This window comes from Haemaphysalis longicornis, unplaced genomic scaffold, assembly GCF_048455015.1.
Source record: "Haemaphysalis longicornis isolate Haplotype H1 unplaced genomic scaffold, Haemaphysalis longicornis Haplotype H1 scaffold_3, whole genome shotgun sequence".
Lineage (NCBI taxonomy): Eukaryota > Metazoa > Arthropoda > Arachnida > Ixodida > Ixodidae > Haemaphysalis > Haemaphysalis longicornis.
Genome location: NW_027526335.1, coordinates 108,018,193 through 108,042,322, shown reverse-complemented (window position 1 = coordinate 108,042,322; position 24,130 = coordinate 108,018,193). Strand labels below are relative to the sequence as shown.

General features: G+C 44.5%; 1 protein-coding gene and 1 long non-coding RNA gene across 2 annotated transcripts in view; both read right to left on the bottom strand.

Annotated features, from left to right (window-relative positions):
* Positions 1–6,405: 6,405 nt before the first annotated feature.
* Positions 6,406–8,153, bottom strand: LOC144173382 (uncharacterized). The gene is made up of 3 exons (XR_013323242.1): positions 8,060–8,153; positions 6,741–6,909; positions 6,406–6,545 (listed from the first exon to the last, which is right to left on the bottom strand). It is a non-coding gene; the product is annotated as an uncharacterized LOC144173382 (long non-coding RNA).
* Positions 8,154–11,378: 3,225 nt separating this feature from the next.
* LOC144175005 (uncharacterized) overlaps positions 11,379–24,130 on the bottom strand; it is a 44,985-nt gene continuing 32,233 nt past the window's right edge. Inside the window, exons 2-3 of the mRNA XM_077704009.1 lie at positions 16,525–16,833; positions 11,379–12,748 (exon numbers count right to left, since the gene is read on the bottom strand). Of these exons, the coding sequence (XP_077560135.1) occupies positions 12,543–12,748; positions 16,525–16,833 (515 nt within the window). The 3' untranslated portion in view covers positions 11,379–12,542. The remainder of the gene's footprint in view (positions 12,749–16,524; positions 16,834–24,130) is intronic.

The following is a 24,130-nucleotide window of genomic DNA, read 5'->3' as shown; positions in this document are numbered from 1 at the left end:
GCTGTAAAATGCCTAAGGTAAGCCTCAGAGGACGGCTTAGAATCGTAGCAATCATTAGCCGAGGCGCACGCAGTAGAAGAACGCCCCCCGCGTCATCGCAGAGGCTCAAACTCCATGCGCTTTTTACCAATCCTTGGAGTTTGCTTCACTCATGCTTGTAACGTAAAAAGCGTGTTCGCACCAGGCCAAGGGTCTGCTGGCTCTGGCCTGTGCCCACTTCCCGCAAGCACTCGGTGCTTATGGCAACAGCACGCCAACGAGAACTCGCTAGCGCGTCAGAGTCAGTCTGCGCGCGTTCCGCGAACTCGCTCATGGAGCAATTAACGTTACGGGCCAAAAATGGTGAACTCAGTATAGAAAACAGCGGCCGAAAACGAAAAAAATCAACTTACAAAAAAAAAGACTGTACCCTCGGGGACTTGCGACTTGCAAAATAACATACCTCGCTCTAGACCACTCGGCAGCGGGCCAGCGCTGCCGATAATGGAAATAAAACGTAGACAATGTATAAGCAGCTTACACTTTAGTAAGGTTTAGCATTTCAAGCAGCTTAGGTGACTATTTGTTGTATAACGCCCGTGCAGTAAGCATCCCCCAAATTTCCACAACATCTCAAGTCTAGCAATTGCTTTTCTTAGACGGAAAAGCGTTCGCAGATGTGTGGTCGTGCTGCTGACAACTATGCTTGTTAACCCAGCGCCAAAAAGTGCTTCCTGCTCCCTAGTTTTACGCTGTATGGTAAAAGTTTCAGTTGATTTTATTTCTTTAGTACCTATATTAACTTAGCTGACTCTTCTCCCGCCTTCAAGCGGCCTTAGATTTTTCTACTAACTCGCATGTGCGCTTGTGCAGCGCTTCTGTGGAGCGACCTGGACTTGGAGCGTGATACAGTGTACAAACTAACACAGTAAAGAAAGTCACATTCTTCGATTCACAAACGTCGTGGCTTAGTTTCAACTGAGCGAACAAATTGCGACGACCCGTCGGCGGCCGGCGGACAAAACGCTGGGCCTACTGGCTCTGTCGGAAGGTCGGCGAGCCGTGCAGTAGCGCAGTCATGCCAAGTCATTTCCTCCTGACGTAAGCAGCCGCGATAGCCCACGCCATCATCACTGCCCAATACCCAATCACCATACTTACCGACTCTCAGGCAGCGTGCAGAAATTACTTCCAAGGTCGAATTTCTAAAACGACACTTCGTCTTCTTTTAACAAGACAGAGCATTCCCGAAGTTTATATAGTTTGGGTGCCAGGACACGAATCCCTTGAGGGGAATGGGGCGGCTCACGCCGCTGCCCGCGATTACATACACCGGGCCGTTTCTCTCACGAGGCAGTCACCACCTCATCCACCTAATCCGCAACCTCTCTTGCGCTACACAGATATATTGGCGGACTGCCGACACAAACGGCAAATTTTTCCCATTACACACCACCAACTCACAAGGGATGAAGCAACAACGTTCAGACGGCTTCAAACTAACACGTATCCACACCGTACCCTTCCAAACTGTACCCTGCGCTAGTAATCTCGCATTCTTTACAAATCCCTTCAGTGTCCCTTTAAGGCAGGCACAAAAAACTTATTACGCACAAAATTTTTATTTTTTTCTGTTCAAGGTGGTAGCTGTCCTAGGCTACATTCCCATCTCAGCTTTCCAAAATTCACCTGTATTTTAATCTTCTTTTCGTCGCCTCGATAGCCTTGAAGTTAACCCTTCTGTGCTACCCTTAACTCCTAGGGCTTCTGGAAGCCGATTACTTCCCTCATGTAGACTTAGATGGATACCCTCGCATTGTAGCACTATGTGCCGCATAGTTTTGTTTCTTTCCCGCAGACCGCGCATACCCCATAATTTTGAAAATACTTCCCCACAAAGCTCTTAGTTCGCAAGCAACCTGCTCTAGCCTCAACAAGCAAAGCACTGCCCTGGGAATCATCGTAGAAATTTTCCTTTCTGATGTGCAATTTCTCAGTCCTGTACATCTCTAACGACGTTTTAGCTACAATTTTTATCTCCATTTATTCGTTTCTATCTGCCTTGCCTGTTTTGGTTACCTTGGCTGTTTTGGATTCTCCACTGCTCTTTCCGTATTTACTCGTTAGCCTTCTAATCTTCCTTAACCACTGCGTGTCCACGCTTTTCAAGTATAAGTACCTAAAAACCTTAGCTGTCCATCTCTTAATCTGGTTCCACGTAAGATCCACTTAGTAACTGGAACTTTTTTGCAAAAAAGTTCCAGTTATATAATTGGAACTGTGTTCCACATATCCTGAAAATTAAGTGGAACAGTGCACCACATATTTTTGCAACTAAATTATGTGGATCGGTGTTCCAAATACAAGTATGCGGATTACTGTTCCAAATAAAAGGGTAGTTTAAGTTACTGGAACATTGATCCATGTAAAATGATTATGGAATTTATCCGGTGCGCCGTTCCAGGTACCTTCAGACCAGCTGTTTATATAAAACGGTGTTCCTATAGGCATTGGGAAGCTGTCTATGGGACTCCACTTTTCCAATATTTCTGCTTTCCTATCGGTATACACCGAGGTCATATGCCAGGCTGCCGGATGCATTGGTATCAGCAGGAAACCGCAAGCACCATTTTAACACAGCCTTGATATATGACCCGCAGTGATACCAATTGGAAAGCAGAAACCACCGCAGCAGTGTGGTCCCTGACAGTTCCCAACAGTTGCCTATCGGAGCACAGTTCTATATAAAAGTTAGTCTGAGGCACCTAGAGCGGCACACCCTCTTTAACTTCACCCGCAGAATCCTGTGCTGGGTTTCAGCTGCATATAAAAGAAACAATATACTTGCAATAAAATACGCACGAAACAAACTATTATGACTCAAACACTGCTTTTCAACATACTATACAACTTTATTGGGTGTTAGTATTCATACATTTCAGATTTGAATAGCTGTCTATTTTAAATTGCAGAGAAAATGACCAACGTACAAGGAATAAATACCATAACGACAACACCAGGCTCCAAGTGGCATTTTCACATATTCACTTTTACTTAAAAACATGGTTAATAAAGACGGTATTAGGGTCGACCGCTTCATAAATAAATAGACGTGTGCCTCTACCGTGGCACTGACACAGACATTATACAACAGTGAGCATCAAATATGCTGTCTTATCAGATAAACCAAGGTAATTCAAAGGCGGAATTACTCATTGCGCTTGCCATACTGTGTTTACGCATAACTGTTTGGGAAAATGCAGTTTGCTATTAAATTGTAGGGAAAGGCCTAAAAACAAGCCATACACGGTTGTATTATCAGAAACCCACAACAGTGCAGTGCAAGAGTTTAGGAAAACAACGCTCGAGCCAAGATTAACGATAAAACATTTTGACACGAGAGGTCATATGCGGCAGTATGCCACAATTAAAACATGATTATTAAAGATAGTAGTTTCCTGACACCAGACGTAAGTGTAACATCAAGCTATTTGAAGGCAAAATAGACTTTATGAGCGTCCTGAAAAGGCCTTTGACTTAACGCACGTTACTTGACCAAACAATTTGTAGTTGTTTATAATAATTCATCCCAGGAAATCTCACAAATGCTAGCGTGAATCTTATATAATTTTGCAAACCAGGCAGCTCGAAGCATGTTACACATAATAAAATTTAACAAGCAGACTAATTATATACGTCATCAATTCAAGCGGGAACAAGTCAGACATCCTTAAGAAGCAAACAAGCCAGCGTTGAATCATACAGGGGACCAGTTTTGCAAAGAAGACTTGAAAGCATTTTTTCCAGCCTCAACGTTTTACCTTACGTTTTACGTTTTACGGGTGATTACAATTTCCGATCCAGTGTTACATTACTTAAAAACCAGCTTAACGGGGAACCCCTAAAAGAACGCAGGCAGCATGTCAAACTTAATTTGCTTTATCGTATCTATTTTTAAAAAACTGGCATTGATCCTGACATCTTTCTGTTTACCCCACATTTCGTATCTAGACGGCGTGACCATAGTTGGAAAATTCGTGAAATACCTTGCCGTACAAATGTTTTCAAAGATTCGTTCTTTCCTCACACCATTAGTTTGTGGAATAAGTTGCCAAGTGCTATAGTTGATTGTACCACTGACGCGCTTTTTAGTAAGTATCTGTTAGACTTGTAGTTCTGTTTTTATTTTTGTATTTGTGACGATGTTCAGCGATGTGTTGTAGCCTGACTGTCACATGTATATGACCACATGTTCAATTTCTCCCTGCTATAATGCCATCTTGGCGCTGCAGGAAATTAATTAAATAAAAAAAAATAAATAGGTAAAATTCACAGCTGCGTGCTATAAAAACCCTCCCGTCTTGCTGTCACAGTGTAATTGTGACCAAATTCCTGCAACTGCCAAGCAAGAAATGCAACTTTGTTCAAAGGAGAAGACTTGTTCACGCCAAATAAGCACATTTTAAATTCTTCTACGGCATGGGTGTCAGCTCACTTACAGTACTAAAATTTATCAATGAAGGCGCAAGCTATCTGCGTAAATAAGCACTGCCACTTTTGCATCAGCAGCAGCACTGCCACGAAAAAAAATCTCATGAGCTACACTTGAATAATAGGACGTTACAATGCGGTGCCATGAACTACATTAACACCCACTATAGATTCAAAGACAGCCTGCGCATTGAGCCAATTATGAAAAATAAGGCACAACTTCAGTGTTGAGTTGACATGAAACTTGCATGTGCCAGTAACTTAAACCTCTTCATCTGATTTCACCCCCTTCATGCCTTTCATCTGACCTCCTTCATGCCTTTCAAGAGATAAACCAATAATTTAAAATCCCAAGTAGAGCTGAACACTTCAAGTATTTCCACAAAGACTCCAACTTAAATGACACCAGGCCACTGTCAAATTTCTCATGCTTTCCAAGAACTCCCTGCAAAAGTCCCAAGAACTCTTCAAAGGCACACAATCATAAGAACATGATGACACGATGAAAAAGATGACATATGCGGCGAAGAGGACGACCACATCCTGAAGTGACAATGCAGGCGGCGAATCCGTGATGTGTTTCTTGCGGGCAATATTGATGGCGCCAGTCCCTTCTCTCAGAATAACCGGGCCTCGAGAAGACTTACTGCTCACCTCATGTACTTTCAAGGAGACAAGAATATTTTGTTACATGGTTGCTTTAAATGAGTGAGTTGCTTAGGCCCTTCATAACACAGTAATTGATATAAAATCAGTCATTTCTTGCGTTTTTTCTGGGAGTGCTGCCTAAGGTGAAAGTGCGCTAAACAATATCACCACAGATAATCAATGAAATTGCCCTGATTCTGGAAAGTATCCCGCCTTGCTGCCTCGGTATCCTAAATATAAGGTTTTTTATCCTTGAGAGGTTTCGTTTATTAATCAAATAACAATTACTATAATCACCTTTCGGCATTATATTTTACACACCTTCTCTCTGCAAAAAATTTCTCTGTACTGCAGAATGTGCTCCCTAGAATGCTGTAGTGAGGCTGGCTTAATATAACTTACAGCTAAACGATGTTTCTACCACAAAGAAATAAATGGCCAGTCATAGGAAATCATAAATATCGCACTGTGGCAGAAATTTTTGGGGGAATTAGTTCCACCTAAAATATTTCCCTCTCGATATGTATTACCTCCATGGTTCGTAGTGGTATGAGGCAGAAGTTGAGCTGACTGATGCTGAACTAGGCTGTTGCACAATTTTCTTATAAATCGCAACTATAGCACATTTTCTTGCAGACGTCACTTTCTGTACTCTAAACGATTCCCTTCAAAAAAATTACCCCTTATTTAACCACCTGTCAAAATCCAATGCAAGCATTACTCATGCTACGCCTGTATTTGAGAGTATTATTGGTGCTACGGGCGTATTAAAAGCGGGAAATTTAAATCGTCAGTTGCCACCGTATTGTTGTAGCAGCAACCACGTTGGGCGTGTCCGTGGTGCTGGCAAATCACAGCAACAACTCTCAAGGTGTAAAAGCTAAATATTTACAAAACTTAAATACAAAATAGTGGTTTTTTTTGGCCACTGTTGGAGCATCCGTAATAGGCGGAATGTGAACACAATGGCCAATATTGGCGTTCACGATAACTTGTTAACAGTGAGATTTTATTAGGATGAACAGCCCCAGAAATTGAGTTCCGTAAAAACAAAATGCCAGCTTACCCAACCAAAATTAAGACCCGGGTGTTTCTGCCAGGGACGCCTCAAAGTGCACTTCCAGGAAAGTTTCGCTAACGTGTTCCGAAAAGCTCCTACTGTCACCTTGAGCCACAGGCCAAGCTGTCACTGAAAAGAAGTTCAAGTTTCAAACGATTAGTTACAAAGAAACTACCTAAAAACGCGCCGTGAAAGACCCAAAAATGGCAGTGCGTACTTACTTGTAGAATGCAATGATTTCATCCCGTGCAAGAGCTTTAATGTGTTGCCTTCTGATGATGCACTTCCAAGAAGGGGTCCAAATACAATTAATATGGCCATATGCATTCCTTGTACAGCTGTTTTAGGTCTATCTTCGCCCTATTGCCTAGAAAATAAACAGTACAAAAATATCAGAGAATAAATTTATGCCTTGCTTTACCCAGGAAGCACGAGAAAATATTGAACAATGTCTGATTCGTTCCACGAAAGTCGAATGTCTTTTTTACAGCGGAAGCCCTGGTAATCTTTTCTTGCTAAACAATTTGAGATATAAAAATATTTGAACATACTTTAAGCTCACCTGTCCTTGGTCTATGCGAACTGGTGAATATCTGCACAATATGCACGACTCAAAAGGTACTATTTTGTGGCTTATGAGCTCCACAGGGCATTCATAATCCGCCGCACTCTTCCCGACGACCCTTCAGCATGCCGAAGATGTCTTCAGCCAGTAAATGCCACAGCCATGACTTCGCAGGAGCATGTAAAGAATGGAAATAATTTGTTTTCATTTTTTTGCAGACAAACAAAAACATTTGTCACAACCTATCAGTGGAGGGCCAAATGTCTCCACAGTCAGCCACAGACTCTTTCTGAACAGGTCATAGAGTATGAATACAGAATGTAGCAATCTGCTTTTGCAGTATAGTTTCTACGTTCGAAGGAGAACAAAAATGGATTAATGTTTGGTGCACATCATGATTCAACAACTTTGCACCTGAGCGTTTCGAAAATTTTCCAACTCTCTAGCTGCCACTGACATTGATAGCATAAAATGGCAGGAATGAATTATTTTTAAACTTACTTTGTGGCGTTAAAACTTCTAATAGTCCACACGTGAGCTTTATGGGTAATTATTCAGAGGTCTCAGGTTACCACTGACATTGACAGCATAGGAACGGCTCCACACTTTCTGCGTGTTTCCACCTGACTTCCCCTCCACAAAAGGAACGTTTTGTTACTACGCTGCTGCTCAGACAACCACTTTCCCTTGCATTTCACTACACGTCAGGGAGCCAACTAAAGTTGACTAGTGTAAATAGACCATCTAAATTCATCGAAGGCATTGGAAGAAACGGGGAACAACTACACACACAACACAGATAAACGTAAGCAGTGCTGCCGCCAACGTCTTGAACGCACATCAACATTAGGCGGAATAGCGTGATTAGCACACTAAATTTATGGCTCTCATAAGACCAACACAACGCAATTAACACGGAAGTTTGAAAATACCGATAAGGCTAAAGACAGACGCTCCGACAAACAAGCCGTGCAGTGTGTGCGCGCGAGACAATAGCGTGCGACTAACCCGAGAAGATTCAGTACTGCTGACAGGTACAGCAACCGTCAATATAAAACTAAGCAACACCACACCATAAGGGGACATGCAGACTCGAGAAATGCGCGCGCCAGCAACTTTCTAAATAGCACTAGCTAACGTATGCAGTCAGAAATGTCAAGCCGACTCCGACCCACAAACACACAAACTTAAAGTGAATAACGGCCGCAAACGTTTCTCGCATCGAACAGGCAGCGGAGTGGCACGTTTATCGGACGCAGTGATGAACAAGTCAATGAACAACAACCGTTACCAGAACATAAATAAGCAGCACTGACCTTTTTTGCGCCTCCCGGCAAAACTTCACTTCGTCGGACAGTAAATACAGCCCGAGGACATGAAGAAATCCGCAGTTTCACGCCACAACCAAACTGGTAACCGTTCCCGCCAGTCTGACTGACAGTTCATTTAGTACATCAGGCGCATAACGCGAGCAATCAAGAAAACCGCTATAGAAGGCCACTGGTGGCGCTGCATGCGGACAAACAAAAACTAGCTTGCGAAAACGTTGAGACGTAGGGGCGCTGCTGTCGTTAAAAGTGTTCACGCAGTCCCGCTTTTCCCTCATCGTCGTTGTACCCGTTGCCGTCCCACTATACCATGCATCAACGCAAGCGGCGCTGCCTTGCGGCTGTCAACGCATGCGCACGGCATGCCGCACTGAAGTGGCGGTCGTTTCGTAATGGTTTCGGTCAACTTTTTCTTCCTCCGTGCCTTGGGCGATGCACGCCGTGGCCAGTGACCAGTCCGCGGAAGAGATCACAAGCTCGGCACCCTTGATCGCTTATATTTGCTTCGGAAAATGGGAGTAGGCCTCTAAGCGGACGTCTACGCGGCTCTGAGGCTGGAACAAAGAGCTCAGATATTAGCCAATTTAACATGTTAGTTGGGCTAAAGTTGTTTCTCGCCGCGGGCCGTGAGCGCGTGCGGTATGTGTGCATAAACTTCGATGACAGCTTTATTTCGTTCTTTGCAGTGAAAACAAAACGACGCTTCTTTATTGACTGCGTTCTCTTGACAACAAGTCTTTCCAATACCAATAATATATACTGCGACGCTCTTTGATATCCACGTTATAGAAAGCTACTTCCGTGTAGTGATTCCAGTGTGATTACTCGCTAATAAGCGAGTAATAATACACCTTCCCGTTTTCCAGCAGTTTGTCTTCATGAACACTAATAGTGCAGGAAAAGAGCAACGGGGGGACCAGGAGGAGAAGGCAGGTCATTCGGTGAACTTGAATTACTATGGCAAGTAACAACATTAGGGTAACACCGCGAATTTTCGCGATACTGCAATGCATAATTTGAAATAAGAATGACATTTCAGTATAAATATATAGAATGTAAGGCAGATGCCGCGGAGTAGATTTAGTTCTCCGGGTTCTGTGTCATTCTCCTCCTGCAAAGAGGCTTTCGTTTTTGCTTGTGAAAATTAATAGCCGGGACGAGACAAAATACAAAAAAGAACTTCTTAGCATATAACTGCATGCGTAGCATGATGTGTGCGGTGTAAAATGTGGCGCAGTCGGTTACCATTATGTATGTACCCCATCACAACATAAGTAACGTGGACTAAGTACCATTGAGCGCGTACTACACCACAGCGAGATGATGACTGAGTGTTGAACAAAAACTGCCGTTTCTGCGAAACTTTGTAAACCAAATGCATAAAATGTAATGGCCTCAATAAGTATTTCGTAATGAAGATGTTCACAAAAGCACCACGAATTCTTCAGCGCTATAGCAGCTATGGCTTTGCCCGAACGGCAGACGGGGAAAGGGAAGACGTTTAGTCCTTCTTAAATTGAAGTCACTGGTGATTTTGTATACTTGACGCCTCAAATTAGAAAAATACGATGTTCACGAAAGCGGTTTGGGTGCCGCAGAACACCTGGAAATGGGTTCCTGCAATTTCTTCTTTTGCCTAAGATATCCTCCTCTCGGCATTTTCAATGCTTTGTACAGCGTTGACAAAAAAGTGTGATTTCGTTTTCTGTCAAAGGACATCACTAAAACTACAGCTTAGCCGTATTATGAAAGTTAACTGCTGCAAGGCAGTTTCATAGATGTCGGCGAAGTTCATTAAATTTTATGTGCGGTGTGCGCGTGTAAATTAAACGCGCACGTGCATCTTGGGTCAAGAAGCACCTAATATATATGCGGTTCATTGTTCCAGTTGATGCATGAAAGAGATCATACTTCACTGCCATGCACGAGTTATGTGGAACAAGACACGAGCAAAAAATATACAGACGCACTCTCCCCAACCGTTTACTGGGACATAAGTGGAACAGTAGCCGGAACCGCCGACATCGCATGACCCCATTTCTTCGGTTCCAGATAAAAACCACGAACATAAAGAAAAGAAGCTGACGGTTCCAGATAAGATCCACCTATATGCTTCGTTCCAGTTATTCTTTCGTTTGGATCCACATAAAATATATGGATCACCCTTTTTAACTGGAACTTATATGGAACCAGATTAAGAGTGTACCTTGATCAATTTCTCTCAGCCTCCTCTCAACCTCTCAAAACACATTTTACCCAGTTGGATATCCACCGGTCCCCTTCCGGATGCCTTCCGGCCCCCAGTAGAATTCGGCCCCTGGTCGGGGTACGGAAAGAGTAACGATGTGGCGTATTTTTTCCCTGGCGTAGACAGGCATGATTTCAGCATTACTTGAGAGATGAGAAAAGAACGAAACGTTCGTACACAATCATTTAAGAACGATGCGGCGTGTTTTTTTCCTGGCGTGAACAGGCATGATTACAGCAGTATTGGAGAGACGAGCAAAGAACGAAGCGTTCGTACGCAATGATTTCAGTCTAGGTAGCTTAAAAAAACTTAGTATGAACGAGTGCAAATACTGCTCAGACAATCAAATGTGGTGGCATTGTTCTAGTATGAACGAGTGCGAATATTGTTTAGATTATCAAATGTGGTGGCGTTTTTCTTCTTGACTGCTATGGACTGTAGTTGACAGTAATCATCAATTGAATTTTTTCAAAGGCGTAAAAAGGGTAACTAAACAATGGAACTAAGCATTGAAGCCGGAACTGTGCGTCCCCCTGGTATGACCACGTATTTTTTATACATTGCGAAAAATTGACATGCACACCGTTTTTTATTATGCTTGGCACGCTAATCAGCGAAACTGACTATGCGTGGATCGGGCCAAAATTGCCTTGTATTTTGTCTGCAGTGATTTAATGTCGAGGAAGTGTCGTCAGCTATTAAAGTTGTTTTGGGATAGATCAATGCATTTCTGAGGAATGAACCAACCGTTCATCTTCACTTTATTTTTCCACAGAGTTTCTGTGATGGCATTCTGAGTAATAAAAATATGGTTGTTGCAGCTGTGTTTCATAGTGATGACTGCAGTTTAATGTTTGCAGGCCTCTACTTGTGCAGTGAAAAATTTACGGAGTTAACAACATATGCGTTTAAGTTTCAACAAAGGGGTTTAAAATGCGTAATTGCAGACATTCAGATTTCCAGCGTCTCTGTCGTGATAGACCGTTGTCGTTTTACACAGTGAGGCACATGTTCGAGCGACTCCCTACTGAGCATAAGTTTATTTAGATTCAACACCTCTTCCCACACTTTGACGTTTTTTATTGTTCCAATAAGAAGTAAGAATAAAACAATTTCCAGTTCCAGTTCACTGTTCTGTTCCAGTTCCAGTTCCTGTTCCAGTTCGCTGCTCTGATAATTTGCAGAAGTGGATTAAAGAATGGAAATGCTTGCATAGAATGTCAGCCCGTTTTTAAACAAGTCGCTGAGATCTAACCTTCGCGTATAACTGGGCCTGCCGAATAGCTAGTTGTCTAAAGAGGTGCAGTAAGAATTGAATGGGCTTGTGTAGCCGTACATTGGAGTTTCATAAGAGGCAGCAAGTGTTCCACATCACTGTTTGGTCCACTTATAGGGGAAGATTATTGGCCTTGAGGGGGTTTATCAGAAATGAGAACGTGTCCACAAAAGCTTGACATATGGCTCCAAAGGAACTGCTTGTTTGTGAATCGGATAGTTTCTCCATGCATATTTCAAAATTCTCATCAGTAATAAAAATACCTTCACGGCAGCCTACTGCATTTGTGTAAAGCCACTAAAAGTTTAATGCAGCATGACTTCTCAGGAAATTTTTTTGAAAAATGCATTGATAGGTCACTATTTATTTTTCGATACAAGCACACAAAGAATGTTTTCATGCGGCTGCTAGTGCTTTAGGCATTTTTTTTATTCGGCGAGCGAGCTGAGCATCTGTATTTTTATTGTATGTACATTAGATGCCCGTGCTTGACACGGACGTTCTCCACTCATGCACGTCCTATGGACGTCTGCTGTCGTTTGATGTCTGGACAGATAGGTAATCTGATGTGCATATGTGTATGCAGATAAACTTATGCACACGCTACAGCAGGTATCTTTACGCCTTTTGCTTCATCGTACCGTACAATAGGGCGCCAGAGGGAACATTGAGTCCATATGCACCATCGAATGTCGTTCAAAAACTAAATTTTTGCACACAGAAGCTTTGATGTGGTGACAAAAGGATTCTACATAGTGGGTGCATGCATTAATTTGATATGATTTATACACAAATTGGATACATATATGCTCAATATTGTTAATGTGTCAGTAGGCTCCATATAGGAAAGCCCACAATAAGGACACAGAAATCAAACACTAGTGCTTGCATGCACTTGCACGCACCGAGCAGAACGCATTCGTTTACTCTAGTCTGGAATAAACATTCTAGGAAGACATGAGCCATCCGACACAGAGAAAGAGTGCGACGGCCAGGGGAAGAACCGCAGAAGCGGTAGCAGAGGGAGCTGCGTTGCAATGATGCCTGTCGGAGCACAGGCAAACCTCCTTAGTGAAGTGGTTGCCCATGTTCTCCACGAAGCATCCCCTCTCCAAGGTGTTCACGCACATCCAGGTGATGTTCACTGGCTGCCCTGCATTCGTATTGAGAAACAAGGCTAGCTAGAATGGGGGCACATACCAACCAATGACGTTTTCCTTGAACACCAGCAACAATCGGATATAATGAAACCTTTCTAGTTCCAAAGTTCGCAACTGTGGCGTGCTAGTTACCCCAGGACCTGTCAAACTGTAAACTATGAGTCGGTGTTTCGGAAATTCAAGTACATTGCTTTATACTGGACGGCCGGATTGCCGAGTTGGTTTACTCGCTTACTGGTGACATTTTATTAGCTTTGACCTCCTATATGTTTCGCTCGACAAGTACTGCGTTCAAAAAACACTCAATTGCAGCATAAATATTACGAACCACGATAAACGAGATAATTGGCATGTAAGAATACTAGCCTTTAAATCGACATTCTTGCAAAAATTCTGGCACAGCCCCAGACTCGGGAACCACAAGGCTCTGGTCTTTCCAGCTGAGACAGGTCAGGTCTAAGAGGTGCCTGGAGTACTCGAACCATAGGAGAGACGGCTCCAACTGCCACACCAATAGCTCAACAAAGTTTGTTCCTCCATTTTTCTAGGACACAGGGGCGAAAAGTGCCTTTAACAAGTGCTTTACTCTTAACGTAAAGTTGTTGCTCTTGCAGGAGCACTGACTCGTCAGAGATGGAAACGTTGTTGGACTTTGTTTCTGTTGATTTCTGTTGATTGTAGCCCATGAATAATTATGTCACAGTACATGTTCAACGCCAGTGGAAATTTGTGAATATGAACTTATCTACATTTAGAACGCTTCCACAAATGAGATTTCATATTGCGGATTCCCCTACCTCAGTGAGCAACTTCTATTTGATTTCCAGCCTCAATGTGATTCTTGTCTTAACTTGGCAGTACAAAAACTCAACTTTTAAGCTTGCGCAGACATGAGCAGGAAGAAAGGACACGCCGCTCGTTTCACATACATGAACCAAAGGCGGTTAGGACGACGCAGACTACAAGCGTACATGCAAGACCGCGCTAGCACGAAAGAAAAAAATCGCACCATGTACGCTTGCTTTGGTGCAAATGATGACGAAATACGACAACACTTCTGTCGTGTCTGCTATGTATGCCAATTAACGTCCCTCCTTTTACTCCCCTGCTGCTTCTTACCCTCTTCTCTTTTTCTTTCTCTCCCTCTTGCCATGCTTAGTTCAAACGAACTTCTAATTCCTCTTTCTACAGACAATCGGATTTGACCTGTGGGCCATTACACGTTCTGCCCCGGTGTACACTTTCAGCCAGCGTAAATAAGACGCACTGTAATCAGTGTGCAACCCTACTGCTGCATTCATAAAACAAGGCCTTCAATTTTAAGCACTTCGCACACGATATAACAGGCAATAGCATTTTCAAATTGAATTCTCTCCCAAGGGATCTGGATCATTCACCATCTACAAGACTGTGTGGGAACTGCAATATCTAGAGAAGAATTGTCAAAAAAATAAAGGAAAGCTTCTCACAAAGTAGGCCCAAATTTGTAAAAGTTTATGAAAGTCGCGCAAATCTACCGAACATGATTACTGAAATCAATGAGGAAATTGTACAAATATAAACAAATAATAGTGATTTATTAACAGTTTAATACTGAGTAAACATATTAATAAAAGTCTGCGTACATACGCCCAAGACTGAAGAATCAATTGTAAGCCAACATGAATTAGGAATTTACTACATCAGTCTAGATCCGGCGATAGATAGTTTGCGTTTATCGGATACTACCAGAAACGGCACTACTACAGATCGACATAACACAATTTGAACAGTTTTACCTAACGAATAAATAATAAAAAAAACACTAAACGGTCTCCCTGGATCGAGTATGATTCGCTGATGATGGTGGACTTTTGTTTCTAGAGAAATCCTAATTGTCAATTTATGAAAACTCATTAAACCATAAAAAATATATAAATAAACATATACAGAGAAAAAGGCAAATGTGCAATTTCGTAACCGCTAAGAATGCTCGACTAGAGTACCCAGCGCAAAAGACAAGGAGCAGAGACAAGACAGGGCACAGGACAGACGCTGTCCTGTGCCCTCTCTTGTCTCTAGTCCTTGTCTTTTGCGCTGGGCATTCTAGTCGAATATGAATCATCAACAAGCCCAACCTTCCACTCTAAGTATAACAGCTGTTATCCAATCTCAGTTAAAGGGGCCATGCAGACAAAATACAAGTTTGTGTAAAGGAAAGTTTGACATCCACCTAAATGCAGCCATACGGCTACAAAGGAAAGCTATACAGCTTTCTCGGAAACTTCGCAGTTGAAGAAAAAAAAAAAAGAAAAAAAGTTTGTTTTATTTGAAACACTTCGTGTTTTATAGTGCTCCCAGCGCTGGTCCGGAAGCAAACGATGCTTTTTTCACTGAGAAAATAATCAAAAATTAAAATTTTTATTCTCCCGCCAAGCCGTGTGTTTCCGTGACGTGTATGCAATGACATCACAGGAACAGCTCTGAACCAAGATGGCGCCAACCAAGGTGGCGCCACCATACCGCGAAGGGCCGTTTCCTGCCTTTGCTTCGTTTTTGACCGTATTTGTACCTGGCTTGTTCTTTTTTTTACGTAGAAAATAATCGTTTCGTGAAACATGGTGTTCGCTCGACAAATATGATAACGTAAGACACCGTCGCTTACGCCATTCGGCCGGTGTCGTCTGAAATAACCCCAAAGCACCGCATTGCGCTGCAGCTAAAACAAACATAACGCGCAGTACCAACATCCGTACGCATCAGTACTTCAATGTTTACGTGTACTTTCGCAACTTCCACTGTTTACGCCTACCCCCCTTCTTACTGCTATAAAAAGCATGTGCCCTTAATTTAAGCGAAAACGGCTCGTTCGGCAAGCTCATAAGCCCTGCCTAATTTGAGTTTGCTTTTGCCGGTCTCTGCCAATCGCAGAGATGCCACATCAGACATCATAGGTTTTGTTGCGGGAAAAGATCTAGTGCACATGGGTCGCATGACCATGCCATTTTTAGGTGCGGAGAACCTTAAGACGGCACAATGTCCGCCCGCGTTCGTGCGCATAGCATTTACAATCGCAAAAAAAATCCCACAGGCACCGGAAGGATTCGAGACTGTGTCTGGTAGATCAGACAGAGTTAGTGTCACTCGTCTTACCCATTGGGCTACGACCCTGAGTTAGTACCCGAGAGTCAAACGGCTTACTCCCTCGCCTGTAACGGTGCGGAGTACTTTAGGACCTCCAAATGCCCCGTCTGCGTCCATGGGTGCGCACACCACCATCAAGCGAAAATCAAGTGAAATTCGATTTGATCCGTGAATTGCAGTTTCACTTCGGGAATAATCAAGGTGCAACTCACGGCTCAAATAGAATGACGGTCATGGCGCAAATCGGATGTCACTCGGGGCGCAACTTGGATGTCATTTCGAGTCCCCGTACTCCGCACCCTCGCCATCATTCACGGAGTGGAGATGCTGCCGTTCAAAGTTTCCTAATTATATAGCTTATGCTTGTTTGAGCAACGTTTACGTTCAAAGTGGTGCCAGCATAATTCTAACGAAGCATTGTTTCGAATGAAACAAACGTTTTTTTGTCTGCATGGCCCCTTTAAATAAGCTTGGTACGTTCACCAGCTCAGTTATGTATGGATGTACGTACGTATGTGCATACCAACACAACTGAGCAACATCCAAATTATTTAACTTCGATTGGCTATCACCCGCTATACTTAGCGGCTACGAGAAGGCACACCCATTTCCTTCAGTCGTTATTTAAAAGGCGTAGGCAATGTACCTGTGTTCCCGTAGAAAGTCCACCGTGCACACGCTCCGTCTATCTTGGAGCAGTTGCGGCAATGGTCCGCCAGCTGGGACCTGGTTGGAGTCTCGCTGAAAGTCTCCACGCCGATCAGCGGTGGCTTGAAAGGGTTGTTGATTCGGTGTTCCTCGTCTCTGTACGTCTCATTCCACCGCTTTTCAGTAGCCGTGCTGCGGTCTTCGTCGACGGCCTGCTCGGCGAGCCAGCTGCACTGGAAGCAGCTCAGGGCGCGTTGTCCACGTGGACGACCAGGACTGCTACTCGCGGACGACAGAGGACAGGTCACTGCAAAACGTTGCGCAATAGACACTATTCAGGCGAGAGTCTATGGGTCAAGCACGCGCGTTGTGAGGTTCAGAAAATCGGTGGTGCAGAAAAGTTGAAGTTATAGTCGCAGCCCACGCTACCCGGGGATCGTGTGCCGGGAAAAGAAAACAGCAGTACGGTTGGAGCAGGACTCTGAGAAAGGGCGGCGCTGCGCGCGCCAGGAAAGGTAACGGTAGAGCCGGAGGAGGATAGGCCGCTGCCACACGTTCAGTACGAGCCGCTTTGAGGGCTGGAAGCACCGACGGGGGCGAAAAGGAGGCGTCTGGCCATGGCAAGCTGGCGGAACGAGTTTCGGAGGGAGCTGTCCAGAGATCTGGTCAAGAGGTCCAGGGGGCTCGTCAAGTGGTACGGGCGGGGTTGCAAAGTTCAACAGCAAGTTCAATAGCACACCAACAGAGGGCCCAACAGTCTTTTGCTTTCGCTTTCTTTTTTTGCTCGCTTTATTTAGGAGAAGTGCCTCCACAGCACCGCTGTTGATTTCGGTGTTACCTTATTTATTCATTTATTTATTTACGAAAACCCGCTGCACCGTAAGGCATTTTTGCTTGCAGGAAAGGGGTACAAAAAATACAACTGCGTAAGCAATCAATTTGGCGGGCATAAAGAGAGATCAAGTCACATCGCGAATAAATCCACTAAATGCTGCGTCAGTTGTACATTCTACAATGGTATTCGTCAACTTATTCCAAATAGAAATAATATGTGAAAGAAAACGAGCAATAGAAAACATTGGTATGACCGTTGAATTCGCGAACTTTGAAATCAAAGTCGCAGCGCACCGATACAAAGTATGGTGGGTGAAGGAACAAGCTCTTACCGATTCCAGTTTTATGAGAATATATACGATAAAATAGTCCAAGTTTGTTACGCAGGCGTCTTCTTTCTAATGTCTGTGTTTGATAGCCGAAAGACTGTGGTGAAAGTCATAATCACTAGCGATAAAACGGGGTGCTCGGTTCTGTATGCGCTCAAGGGCCTCGGATAGAGTGACCACATACGGGTCCCAAACTGCGCAGGCGTACTATAGAATAGGTTGTAAGTGGGAAACATACAGAAACTTTTACATTAGCTGTGGTTCTTCGGAAATTTAGCCTGAGAAGCAACAAATTCAACGCGTTTATCTGCCACCTTAAACCTTCCGTAAAATACCCACAGAGGTGCCTAAAATCTGACACTTCATCGATGGGAAGTGAGTTTAAGAAATACCGAGAATGTATCAAAGTACATTTGCGACTAAAGCAGACATATTTACACATGAATATATTAAATGATATCTGCCACTACTTACACAAACTTTGTACCCTGTCCAAGTCATTCTACCGGGAAGCAATATCATGCACACTTTTGATGTTAGTGTACACTACGCAGTCATCAGCGTACAAACGAAATTTGCACGACAGATCTTTCACAATATCATTGACACAAACCAAAAATAACGAAGGCCATCATAACGAGCCTTGAGGTACTGCTGACATCAACACGGGCTGATTTTGACCCATTTATCACGACACACTGATATCTCGACGAAAGGTAAGAAATGATGCAATTAATTACGCCGCGGAGTGCCCGAGACAGGACAGTTTAAACTGCCAAGATAAGATTATGCGGTACACAGTCAAACAGTTTCTTAAAATTAAAAAATATGCAATGAACATGTTGGTGATGACGATTGCCGGTTTTTTGGCGCGAAGCCAACCAGGGGCAAAGAGCGCCAAACAAAAAGTGTTCAACATTTTTGTTAAGCATAATTGTAAAAACAGCGTATAAAAATGGAACGGCTTAGAGAATAAAGTGACTGGTGTATAGGCCCAGGATAATCATGGGTGATATAAAAACTTGACCTCTGATAAAAACTTAAAAAGACGCTTAACAGAAACCATTGGATCGTCGCCTAAAAAGTGTGAGGGGGGCTCTGGAATGTGTTGTAAAATGTTTTCCTCATGTGGTGTCGAGTACCTTACATGTAATTAGTAAGTGAACTACGAATAGGCCCTCTCCACACCTGCTACAAAGGGGTCTTGACGACCCAGTGAGCAGGTGTGAGTGCGTCACATACGTGTGGCCTATCCGTAGCCCACTTCTGCATGTCTCTTTTGTTTTTCTGTTATGTATGTACCTAAACGTGGTTTTACAGTGTGTAGTTTGTTGTATGTTTGTGTATCTTATGTTTCTTGTCAAGATTTACAAAGAGCCCGTCGTACCAGTGGTTTCAAGTCGAGGTAGGGGACATTGATACATCCACGGTGCTGCGGAGTGCGGCTACATCAGCATTCTGGTCAGCGATTTCGTTTCCCAGAATGCTGCTGCGTACCGGAACCCAGCAAACAATTTCTTTTAGGTTTTAGTTATAGGCAGACATTAAAGACCTAATTAAGCATGAGAACAGCGTTTTTTGTTTGTTGAAAGGATTGTAAGGTTAAAGAGTGTAAAGATTATTAAGTGGTTTTGATTTGTAAGATGTACTTAACTGCAATTAAAAGGTCATACGCTTTTCCTGTGAATATACTACTGTTTATGCTTAATGTCCTTGTGCTGGAAAAATGGGACCATGTGCAGCACATGACACTGCCGAAGAAGACTTGGATGCATCAGCGTAAAGGCGGTGCACGGGTGTTTTAGTTGTACAAAAATTTTGCGTTATCTCTTTGGGCGCGCTTTGCTTGTCAATAGACTTCAAAGACATGTCACAAGAAATTGCTGACCTGTCCCAAGGTGGGACGAATTCAGCAATAGAGGACTTCATGCTCTCCTCAAATGAAACTTCTAGTTCCTCCCCATGGGCTCTCGCTGTCAAAGAGAATGGAACCGGTGAAAATGGACGTGCTGCGTAGAAATTAGCGGATGAAATGTCGTTAAGGATACAATTACAAGGGTGTTTTTTTATGGAGGTCACCTTAATGGCACAGAGCAGTGATATGAAAGTGCGCTGGTGTTCAAGGCTTCACTTATCACACTCTGCATGTAGACTTTTATTGGGGCTCGTCCGGAAAGCTCCGTATGCAAGACGTAGCCCCAAGTGCAGCACTGGGTCGAACATTTTTCATGCGGTTTTACAAGCAAACCTGTAAATGGCACTCGTAGTCCAAACCTGAACCAACAACACTGGTTCACGGTTGGACGGTGCACAGTTCGGAAAATACGGAGGAGTATTTGTTTGTCTGCTCAGTAGGATAAATGCGAGATGACCTTCGGGATATTCATTGTGTTTAAGCATTTATGTTTCTGGGTTTTTATTTATGGAATGAATGTCAGTTTTTTATCAAGCACCACGCCTAAAAATTTGTGGTCCTGCTTGAGAGAAATGGAAACACTTTACACTTTAATATAAGGTTCAGGATGGATTTAAAATACAAGGCAAGTACACCTTTCGATTGATTGATTGATTGTGGGGTTTAACGCGCCGACGCAACGCAGGCGATGAGGCGCGCCGTAGTGGAGGGCTCCGGATTAGTTTTGACCACCTGGGGATCTTTAACGTGCGCCGAAATCTCGTACACACGGGCGTTTTTGCTTTTCGCCTCCATCAGAAAAGCGGCCGCCGCGGCCGGGAATCGAACCCGCGACCTCGTGCTCAGCAACGCAACGCGCAAGTACACCTTTCTGAATTAAGCTTAAAACCATTGTTGTCTGCCCAGCGGGCAAGTTTATTGACACCAAGCTGGACTTGGCGCTCGCACAAGGACAGATTAGAGGATTTAAAGGACATTTGAGCATCGCCTACATACATAGAATAAGGGACTCTTGGCGGTAGTGCCTTCCCGAATGAGTTCATTTTTATTTTGAACAGTGTGCAACTTAAACCTCCCTCTAGGCACTACGTTTTCCTGGACATAAACCCGTGAAAGCGCAGTGCCCACTCTCCCACGAAAGGCTCTCTCCGACATGTAGCTTGCAAGTGCATTCAACATGTTGCCTGAAAAACCAAAAGACTTACGGTCACTAAGAATACCGTAGCGCCATGCAGTATCATAAGCCATAAGGATGTCAAAACATACCGTCATATAATATTGTTTATGGATAAATGCATCTTTGATATCAGATTTTAAGGCAACCAGCTGATCGTTTGTAGATCGGCCGGCCCTGAAGCCTACCTGGCAGCTCTCGAGAAGATCATTGTACTCAAGAAAGTGCACGAAACTCCTGTTAATCATCTTCTCTAGGAGCTTGCACAGACAGATTAAGTTTGTCAGGGCGATGGGACGATAACTTGCTGGGGAAGGCGGGTCCTTCCTCTCTGAAAAAAGCCTGGCCTCCCTCCGTGACCTTGGTAGGTACCCCAAACGCCATGTTTTATTTAATAGGTGTAGGAGTGTTTCCAGAGTGTCAGTGTGTAAGTGCTGTATTATAGTATATGTAATGCAGTCTGCACCCACAGCTGAAGGCTTACGCGTGGTCAGAGCAGCCCTCAGCTTATAAAGCGAAAACTTTGAGTTATAAGACGAGGCGGGCCTGTTGTGACAGCGCACGGACTTCTTTCTTTTCGGCAGATATTTTATGTTGCATGAAAGTTTCGTGTAACGTGCAGAGCTCGACACGCGTTGGAAGTGTTGTGTCAGTGTACTAGCCTGGTCTTCAAGTGTGTCCCTTGTTGTGCTAACCAGGGGGTAGGCTGTGTGCTTGTTGTCCTTTGAGTTTTGCGACGTGGGTACCGACGAAGGATACCCCACGCCTTGTTTTGAGACTCTCGCGCCAGCCTAGAGTCCTCATTCTACCACGGCCTCCTCTGGTTAAGCGGGGCACCAGAGGCGTGGTTGTATGGACTTTCGGTGGCGTCGAAGGTGTGCGCCGTGAGGAATTGCGTTGCCTCTTCCATGTGTATATGTCCTATAAACGTGTAGTGTAGCTTAGATGTCTTTGTAAATGTATTCCAGTTTGCTCCTGCTTCATTTAACCTTTTATGGGAAGGTGACCTACTTGGGCCTTTACCTATTCATGTTAGTGAGGGGGGGAGTGGTCACCACTACCATATGGGTCTGTACCCACGCCCCACTCAAAACAAGGAAAGAGAACTGCGGCACCAATAGCCAAGTCAAGATATGAGTATGCGTTGTCCTATGTTGTGGTATGTAGACTGTTTCTCGTTGAAAAGGCATGCTCCCGACGATGTTAGAAATTTCTCAATGAGGCGATATCGGGCATCCGTGCGTGCAGAGCCCCAAAGAGAGTTGTGTGCACTCAGGTCGCCTATGAGAATGAAATGCTCGGGCCCTCGAAATTGGAGCTCGAGAGATGGAAGTTAGGAGGGATGTACATAGGGCATAGCGTTATAAGCCTATTGAATATTATGGTTGTAATGGCAACAGCCTCAAGGACGGTCCATAATTGGATAGACTTACACTCCAAGAAATTTCGGGCAATGATGGCCGCACCCTCTGAAGGTTTACTACCACCAACCCTGTTCTTCCTAGATACCATATAACTATTTAAGAAATTTGTGAGTTTGGAATTTAAGTGTTTCTTGGAGACAAATGACACTTTGCTGATTAGAATGTAATATCTCGTAGGCACCATCAACATTTCTAAATATGCGTCTGCAGTTCCATTGAATGATGTTCTCTCTTCCGATTAGTTAGTTTAAGAGCTACTGGAATATGTATGTTTATGTGATGTTTTTCGGGGCAGTGATTCTGTGCTTTTTGGCATTTTCTGGAGGCTTGGACGTTGCAACTCGTTCTTTGCGCTGCGACGCAGTCAGGAACGGACGACGTCCATGACACCATCGGATGTCCTTGGAGCACCCGACTGACCAGCCTCCTTTGACCGCACACCCTTTTCGGTGTGCTTTGCCTTGTCCGCCACCCCCGAGGGCGTCAGGAGCACCACGGGTGGCACCAGCGGCGCGGCGGGGGTGGAAGCTGCCGTGGCTTCCTTTGTCTCCATCTCCTCGGTGCCCTCACGTGTGCTTGGGCCGGTGGAGGGGAAGCGGTGGATGCAGCATCACTCCCAACAGATACGGTTGCCACCACAACCTCTGCTGGTTCAGCAAGCCGTGCGGTCATGGGTTGAGCGCCCCCCGGAAACCCCCGGGATGGGGGCGGGGCGCGACAAAGTCCGCCTCGCGGTACTTAGTCCCTGCCGAAATCAGAAGCCGCTTTGCACCTCAAGCTCTGCACCTCAAGGTATACGCCGCTCGGCAAGCTGCATCGGCGTATACCTCTCCGGAGGGAAAGAGGCAAACCTCTTCCGCCCCTCTAAAGGAGATGTCTGTTACTTTGATGTTGATTATTTTCTTTTCAAGATGAAACTTTTCGGAGGTCCGGTAGTATGCCGCGTGCGGTCCCCGGCAGTTAACACCAGTGAGGGTGGTGCAGTTGCAGTTGCCAGTGGGGTGGTCCTGTGCGGCGCGTTTCGCACAGGTCGTCTTGCCGCTGCAAGAGTTTGTGCCGAGCCCGAACCGCTGGCACTTGAAGCAGCGGCGCGGGTTCGGTATGTAAGGACGAATGGAACACCGGATGAAGCTTGCATTTACATGATCTGGGAGTGACGAGCGATTGAACGTTAGAATATGCTTGGTGGTTATTATGTTGTCATCTCTGGCCATCGTGATGCTGCGCACGGCTGTGACGCCCTGATCCTTTCAACCTTCGAGAAGGTCGTCATCGGTTTCAGTTGATCTCGCTCAGGGATCAGTTGATCTGGCTCAGGGATCACACATTGCGAGCGGTTCAGGATGCGGTGGGGTGTGACCCTGATGTCTAGATCGACCATTTTATTCTGAGCAAGACGTTTTGTGGCCTGTTGCTGGTTCTTCACCTTAACAAGGACTTCACATGTGCCTTGTTTTTATTGCATTGTATGATTTTCCAGTTATTCCTTCAAGATACTTGATAGTGATTAAAGAAATGACGATTCCGAAGCAACAGGGAGGGCTGCATCCCGGCGAATCAATGACGCGGAAACGAGAATAGTTGTGAGGCTTTACAAGGCTTATGGTTGGAAGTTGGGGAAACGAGACTTCGGTGCGGCCCCTTTTCAGCGACCGATCACTTTTTAAATGCGGAGCATTTCTTAGGCTCGCCTGGTCCTCCGTCGTTGATGGCGGCGCCGTCCACACGCTCACTGCGCATGCGCAACTCTCCTCCTTACACCCAAAGGTCCGTGATACTACACTATATAAAAAAGAAGTAGTTAGCGGCGCCCGGTTTCGATCCCACGACTCTCTGGCCGCAACGGGAGGTACGAGGTGCTCTTCCCACTACGCTACAAATCCGGGACAGGAGCAAGTGCTACGAACGCGCCTTATGTCCTTGAATCA